Source organism: Aplidium turbinatum, chromosome 6 (genome assembly GCF_918807975.1).
Source record: "Aplidium turbinatum chromosome 6, kaAplTurb1.1, whole genome shotgun sequence".
Lineage (NCBI taxonomy): Eukaryota > Metazoa > Chordata > Ascidiacea > Aplousobranchia > Polyclinidae > Aplidium > Aplidium turbinatum.
Window position 1 is genome coordinate 17,217,590 of NC_137477.1, and position 8,160 is coordinate 17,225,749.

The following is an 8,160-nucleotide window of genomic DNA, read 5'->3' on the forward strand; positions in this document are numbered from 1 at the left end:
TCCCTTTTAACGACTCCATTGCTAAAAGTTCTTCTATTATCTCAAACTTGTCATTAATTCCTCTGACGAAAATCAAAAGCTGTGCCGTGTCTCTTACGTCATTACTTTCGTCCAGCGCTAACGAATAAAATACAAAAGAATCTGCTTTTCCTTTCAACTCGTTAGCTAAGTGCTCATCAATTTGTTCTATACGGCGAGTTACAGTTCTGCGTGATAAACTGATTTGTTCATATTTGCTTTTTGCATCTGGACACAAGAGACTTGCTGTCTCTACCATGCACTGCTTGATAAATTCTCCATCGGAAAATGGTTTGCTTGCTTGTGCTATTTTGAAAGCCAGTAAAAAACTTGCCTTGGTGATTGACTCAGAAACTGCACTCTGCTGAAAAAGAGTGCTTTGCTGAATCCGAAAATTTGCCACTAATCTCTGAGAAACGTCCTTTCTTTGCTGAGTTGACAGGCTGCTATGATGGTTTGCATGATTGGTGTCAAAATGGCGGCGGATGTTGTATTCTTTCAAAACAGCAACGTTTTTTTGGCAAATAAGGCATACCGCAGTTGATCCCACTTCGGTAAAAAAGTATTTCGTCGTCCACTCCTTTTTGAACACTCTGCGCTCACTATCGACTTTACGCTTCTTCGCTGCACTCATTTTAACAATATAATTTATTAACAACTTAGCAATGTCTATTTCGCTTAGCATTCCACACTGACGAAACTGTTGATAAAAACACTAAACTAAGAAATATGGTACATTACTGGTTAAATTGACTAATAAAACTTTCTGTTTTTAGTGAACCTCCCAGCAAACTGTCCACTTGAAGCGGTTGACTGTCTCTTATCTATAGTCTCGTTCTGTTGCTCAACACAACAAACAGTTTACCAGCCTCAATGAGGCTGGTAAACTGTTTGTTGTGTTGAGCAACAGAACGAGACATTACTGGTTAAAAGCAGAAAGCACTGTTGCGTCAAGCGACGCACAAATGTACCTGTGACATCATAATGCTCTACATTCTACATTGTATCGCTATTTAGAGACAAGAGGTATCTAATCCTCCTATTGAAACTTCACAATAATAAAACTTGCAACATGTCGATAACATCCGGCGGGCCAGAATACAAGAGCCGGCGGGCCGGATTTGGCCCGCGGGCCGTAGTTTGCCCATGTCTGATCTATAGGCTACATGCTGACACGGCTGATCCAACGAAATTAATATCTCAGATTTTTGCTTTTCGAAATTAGTACAGCGTAATGAGTAATTTTATGAGAACTTGGATAGGCTTTATAGAAAATTGTCTTTGCATTTAGGAACGTTGGCTACTTTTTTGTAAGCCACGATCCCAACCACTGTCTTGGTAGGGTAGGCCTACCCCACCAAATGGTCTTTCGCTGCTCTTGGCTATTCAGGTTAAATTATTCAACATTGAGCGGACTTATGTGTTCATTTACGTTTATGAATTGTATGTTGTTGTGATGTAAGCTTAAATGGGTTCCATATCCATATTATACTGTAGAATCTGATTAGCAAAAATAGGTATTTCTATGTCTCTCTTACCAGACAAACCGAAATGGCGCATTCTTTTTGTACTGAAGATTTCAACATCACTGTGATCACACACGTCACAAGACTTGTGGAATTAACAATAAAGATTGTTACGTCTCGAGATGCATTCGCTGGAGCTGGGTGATCATTACAAGACAAAGACCAGAAAATACTTCCATAGGACCGGAAAACATAAAATATAACACCGAGGTCTCGTAGTTGAATACAACTCGTATTCTCTTGGCAGCCATCACCAAAAATCCGATGCTTCCAACGCCATTTATAAGTCCTGGAAAAAAATATTATAAATGAGAGAAGTTTGAAGCTTTTGATTATAACAGAGATATAGAAAGAAAATTCCCTGGCACATGCCTAACATGAAACACTGAAGGCAACAGCATTCTCAAAGGATGCTTAAATAAAAGCTTACACACGTTTGACCAACAGCGGATTTAAGTGTGGGTACCCCTCATCTCAAAATCGAGACAAACAATGAAATTTCTGACCATTATTTCAAAGACACATAATTACTGAATAAAATAAAAAAACACAAACGCATTACTTCCTATATGACATAAACTAGGAGGTCATGCATCAACCTAGCCAGCGGCAAAGTGCACGCCTGATCAAGAGGCTAGAAACTCGGTCGTGTGTGCCTATAAAACCGAAAAAAATGCAATATTTTGAAATAAACAGCACGATGTTGTTAAATTATGCACTTTCATTAAATAGTAGCCTAAAATAAGCAATATCATAATTAGGAAAAAATATGTAGGCTATTTGTAACTTCTCTATCACGTATTCATACCAGCCATGAAGTAGACAAGACAAGCCGTGTAAATCCTCAATACCGAAGTTCTTTCTACAACATAAAATATGTGGACGACGGGACCAAAGCAAGCAAATACTAAAGACACAAGAGCAAGAACGTAAATGACGTATATCCAAGTAGCTTCTGCAATGAAGAGAGTTGGCTTGAAGAAAAGTTCTGTTTACAAGTTATATTATAATAGGCTATGAAAATATCATATGACGGCCTTGAACTTAAAATAACCAGCGACGCTACAACCAGTTTGGATATTTTTGTAACAGGCAAAATAACAAAAAATAGCACTAAGCACCATCATAAAATTTTAAACTACAGCATTATGCGATGGTATTAGTAATAAAAAAAACTCTACAACCTACAGTATTAGATCAGTGGTGTGCAACTTGCAGTCGCAATAATATGTGGCCCAAGGCAGGCTTTGGTTTCTGGCCCTATCCATGAATACCATGTAAAGAAATATATTAATCCAGCAACTTGTTCACAATTTTTTAATTTTACTACCGCAATTCTGTTTTTGAATGATCTCAAGTCTGCTTAGTCAAGCCGCATCCCTGTTAGATCAAGCTACCCACTACCCAAATACCCAGGGACAAAACTAAAGCATAGTTGGTAAGTCTCTTCCTACACCGATGAGCAATAAGCCTGACCAGGAACACCATACACTACCAAAATGAGCTGTTTATCAAATGCCAATTTATTGATACTTTGAATAAATTGAATAAATTAATTTGTGGACATGGAAAAGGCGTTTGATAGAGTTCCAAGAAGAATGATGGAATGGGCAATGAGAAAAAAAGTAATGCCAGAAGCTCTCGTTCAAGCCATAATGGGTCTATACGACGGTGCAAGGACGAGAGTTCGCGTTGGATCTGCCCTCTCAGATGAGTTTTCGGTGAAGGTCGGTGTACACCAGGGTTCTGTCCTCTCTCCTCTAATCTTTGCCATTGTGATTGATGTGATTACCGAATGTGTAAGAGAAGATTCATTAATGGAGATACTGTACGCCGATGATTTGGTTTTGTTGAGTGACACAATGGAAGATCTGAGAGGGAAATTTGAGAAGTGGAAGGAGTCGTTTGAATGTAAAGGTATGCGTGTGAACATCAAAAAGACAAAGGTCGTAATAAGCGGAACGGAAGGGGAAATCACAATGAGCAAAATTGACCCATGTGGCGTCTGCGGAAGAAGAGTGATGGCAAATTCTGTTACATGTACGAAATGCAAGAAATGGGTGCATGGAAGATGTGCAAAGATGAAGAGAGTGACATGCAGATCTGGAGATGGTTTTGAATGTGAAAGATGCAAGAAGATTGAGGAAGGAATGATTGGTCTTGTTGAAAAGCTGAATGATGAAGTTGAATCAGTAAATGCCTTTTGCTATCTAGGAGATAGATTGAATGCCAGTGGTGGTTGTGAAGCGGCAGTGACTGCAAGAGGAAGGTTTGGTTGGGTGAAATTCAGAGAGTGTCGAGAGTTGTTATGTGGTAGAAGATTTCCGTTGAAAATGAGAGGAAGAATTTATACTAGTTGTGTGAGATCTGCAATGCTGTACGGAAGTGAGACATGGTGCTTACGGGAAAACGAATTGGCGATTTTAAGAAGAACTGAGAGAGCGATGGTGAGAGCAATGTGTGGTGTAAAGCTGATAGACAAAAGGAATACCGAAGAACTTATGAGCTTGCTTGGGTTGAATGAGAGTGTTGATAAGTTGGCAAAAGCGAATGGAGTGAGGTGGTATGGGCATGTTTTGAGAAGGGATGAAGATGATGTTTTGAGAAGAGCGCTGGAGTTGCGAGTGGAGGGTCGGAGAAAACAAGGAAGACCAAAGAAAACATGGAAAAAGCAAGTTGAGGAAGAAAGCAGCAAGGTGGGCTTGACAAGAGAGGACGCGTTAGACAGATCGATGTGGAGGCAGGGTGTGAAGACGATTGCGGCACTTGGAGGTGAATCCGTCCACCCTCGGTAACGGGGACATTACCGGATAAAAACTGGACTACTACTACTACTACTTATCTTTATTCATTCATATAGCTTGTCACGCCAGTGTCGAAGCCAGATAAGAGCATTTTATGTAATGTTTTTTGTATCATTGTCGTCGTAGGAAGGGCTGAAGGGGCAACTGGTGAGGATGTACGTTCATCGTCTGATTGTCTAAGCTACAATTACACATTTGGTCGGGAGATTCCTTCCATAAAAAAAGCTTCGTTTTATTTCTCCCGACTCAGCAGCGCGCTCTATTCAAGCAGCACCACTCTCTTCTCTCAAGGGTGTGAGCTTGTTAGAGGCTTTCGGAAGGACTTCGGACAGCAGGAGCTGTGTGCCATCAAACTCGGATGAACATTGCTCTAATCAAACAGTTGCCGCCTTTGTGTGTTCTAGTGGGTTAACTTTGACGAAGCTCCTCCGTAACTTGAGCCTAGTCTTAGTAGGTTTGTGTTCATAGAAAAGGTGGCGTTGGTCGGATATATGTTTTTTTTGTAGCGACTTCTCTTCGGATATAAGGTGTTCAAAGCTAATGGTGGCAAGACTATAGACTAGAGGTCAGTACTTGGTGTGGCATAGAGGGTTCCAGTTATGGTTCTAAATGCTTTGTTTAGTTCAGAGTCAATCACTTTGGTATGGCTTGATCTGGACCATGCCGGAGTGCAGTATTCTGCAGTTAAATAGCAGAGAGCCAGTGCTGTCTATTTGAGTGTGTGCTCATCCGCTTCCCAGTTTCAGTTTCCGAGCTTTTGCAAAAGGTTAGTAACAAGCAGATAAATTTTCTTAAGTTTAATAGATATGTCTTATAGGATAGGGCTCTATCCAGTGTTACGCCAAGATATACAGAAAAGGGGGTATATTGTAAAGCAGTGTTTTCCCAGTTGATGTTAAGTTTTTGACTCGCTTTATGGTTATTTCAGTGAAAGAAAGTTACTTGGTTTTGGAAGGGTTTGCATTTAACTTCCAGTACTTGTAATAACTGGGGTATTCGGAAAGCGTTTTTGTTAGTCTTTTCTATCTTGTTGAACCATAGGCATACGAAGCCGAGCAACGTGATCAAGTTTAGCATCTTCAAGTTTATTACATTTACATAAACATAAAACTACGCAACAAATTAAGTATCGAACGTTTTCGACATCACAAGATGTCCTCTTCAGGAATAACATACATACAAATTAACTACATCTGAAAAAAATACAATGGTTAACTAAATCTATAAACAGAAAAAGACAAAAAACTGCACAGTACTTCTGACTAGCTCAAACTAAACGATATAGGCTCCACGAGAATCAAAGGTAACTGCATCAAAAGGTGTTAAACAGGTCACATGATATGGTAAAAAGGCAAGGTGCGAAAAAACTAATTTTAAAATACAGAGAGCAAGAAAGACGAGCCGCAAGCATACAATTGTCTGTTTAAAAGTGGATTGTGACGTTTTATGTACAGGGCTTCCAAGATCTTAGTTTGATACTCAGACCTGCCTCTAGACATGATCTCAAACTGCTTGATAGAAACGTTATTTTGGCATTCTGTACATGAAAAAATGTGATCTTTAATTGCGCTTTTCTGTATAGAATTCAAATTCAGGTGTTCCCCAGCTCTAGTCGATAAATGTCTTGTTGACATACCGATGTATGTCAGGCTTGCATCACGCAAACAACTGAATTTATAAACGACATTAGAACATAAAGCAAAGGGCGTAGGCGACTTCAGCTGAAAATATCTGCCTACTTTGAACGTTCTATAAACAGGGTAAATGTCACAATCAAATTTCTTTTTGACAGTTTTAGCTAGATTTTTTAAAAATCTTACCGAATCTTTTCCCAAGAATGGTATATCAAAAAAGTTGCTAAAATCGTCTTCTTCGGGTTTATCTTTCGGTTTCGTATCCAAAAAAGTTTTTAATATTTTATCAAAAAAGTATGACGGGTATCCATTTAAATGTAGTTTTTCATGTACAGAATGCCAAAATAACGTTTCTATCAAGCAGTTTGAGATCATGTCTAGAGGCAGGTCTAAGTATCAAACTAAGATCTTGGAAGCCCTGTACATAAAACGTCACAATCCACTTTTAAACAGACAATTGTATGCTTGCGGCTCGTCTTTCTTGCTCTCTGTATTTTAAAATTAGTTTTTTCGCACCTTGCCTTTTTACCATATCATGTGACCTGTTTAACACCTTTTGATGCAGTTACCTTTGATTCTCGTGGAGCCTATATCGTTTAGTTTGAGCTAGTCAGAAGTACTGTGCAGTTTTTTGTCTTTTTCTGTTTATAGATTTAGTTAACCATTGTATTTTTTTCAGATGTAGTTAATTTGTATGTATGTTATTCCTGAAGAGGACATCTTGTGATGTCGAAAACGTTCGATACTTAATTTGTTGCGTAGTTTTATGTTTATGTAAATGTAATAAACTTGAAGATGCTAAACTTGATCACGTTGCTCGGCTTCGTATGCCTATGGTTCAACAAGACAAACTCTCTACCGAAGCTCTATCTTTTCTATCTCAAAAAAGTTTTTTGATTGTGTAGCAAGACAGAGGTCGTCGACATAAATGAAACGGCGTACGTTGGGAACCTTTGGCTGATTATTAGTGTAGATGTTGAATATGATAGATGCAAGAACAGAACCTTGTGGTAGGCCATTGCGTTGGATTCTCCGACTTTTGCGATCATTAATCTGAACAAAAATTTTCCATTTGTAAGAAGTGAATGAATGTGCCAGAAGTGCCAGCTTGTGTAATTGTGAGGTTTGGGATAACTTTATGCAATTTAAGGAGCAACGCCCTCTCATTAATGGTATCGAAAGCAGCGGTTAAGTCTACGAAGACTGTCCCAGTGGTCAACGTCTGTTCAAATCCATCGTCTGTGTATTAAGTTAGGTTTAACATTGTCCACAGCAAGAACACCTTGGTCAAAAACCTGCCTGGTCATAGTACGTGAGTTAGTCATCTACTTGCATTGAAATCCTACCTAGTGGTATTGTAGCAGTGTATACTGCTAGTATTGTAATAGTAGTAGGCCTATTGAAATCCTATATCTTGAAAGTGGGCCTACACTTTTGTCCTGGTAATTGCGACACCTCACCTGTGTGGTACTTGCACCTAACGGCGTCACAAACTTTGCATAAATCAAAGGTTATAGTTTCCACAGTTGCTGCATAACCCGTTTGTTTGTTACATGTTATGCCGGATGCTCCTAAAGCCAATCCAAATACTCCAGTGATAAAAGAAAGCAGTGATAATAAATGTCTTGCAGAATCAGTAGAAATAATATACATTGTTGCATTTTAAGGAAAAATCCAGAAACAGGTAGTCAAAGTAGTAAGCGACAAATTGTGAAAAGGACATGACAAGACAACAAGCAAATCACATAAAACAAATCGTGCCTGACCTGCTTATTTCAGCATAGCATTTATCTGTGAAAACAATTTTGAGCAAACATTATTGTTGAAAGGAAGAAAATACACTAATTAACAAACAGTTAAAATGGTAAAGTTTATTAATTTTTTTCATTAAAGTGTTTGTCCTGAAAATTAACAAACAGGTGGAAAGACAAAAGTAGCTTTCCCCAGTGGCTTATGAAAGTGTTGCCTTACATTTTGACTGCAAGAAATTAAAGCTAGGTAAGTGCCATCCACCGCAATTCAATAATGTATCATAATTATGCCAACAGCAAGCTTGTGCCCATTAATCAAAGAAGGGTCATTCCATTATAATTCAACAAGTGAAGACAACCCGCCCCTCTTGGAATTTTTTGTTTCTAAATATGTTGATGTGCATGAAATTCTGAATGCAACGAAAAA

At 38.7% G+C, this 8,160-nt stretch overlaps 1 protein-coding gene across 5 annotated transcripts in view; it reads right to left on the bottom strand.

Moving 5' to 3' along the window:
* LOC145771847 (organic cation transporter protein-like) overlaps positions 1-7,030 on the bottom strand; it is a 39,565-nt gene extending 32,535 nt beyond the window's left edge. For 2 of the 5 annotated variants that reach the window (XM_082583584.1, XM_082583583.1), the window contains exon 1: positions 1,557-1,692. Coding sequence is in view for 2 of the 5 variants with exons in the window: in XM_082583582.1 (XP_082439708.1) it covers positions 1,557-1,833; positions 2,353-2,499; positions 6,925-7,001 (501 nt within the window). In the remaining 3 variants the exon portion in view is untranslated. Of the gene's footprint in view, positions 1-1,556; positions 1,834-2,352; positions 2,500-6,924 lie in introns of those variants that run through there. The other 3 variants (XM_082583582.1, XM_082583586.1, XM_082583585.1) reach the window with 3 other exon arrangements.
* Positions 7,031-8,160: the final 1,130 nt, after the last annotated feature.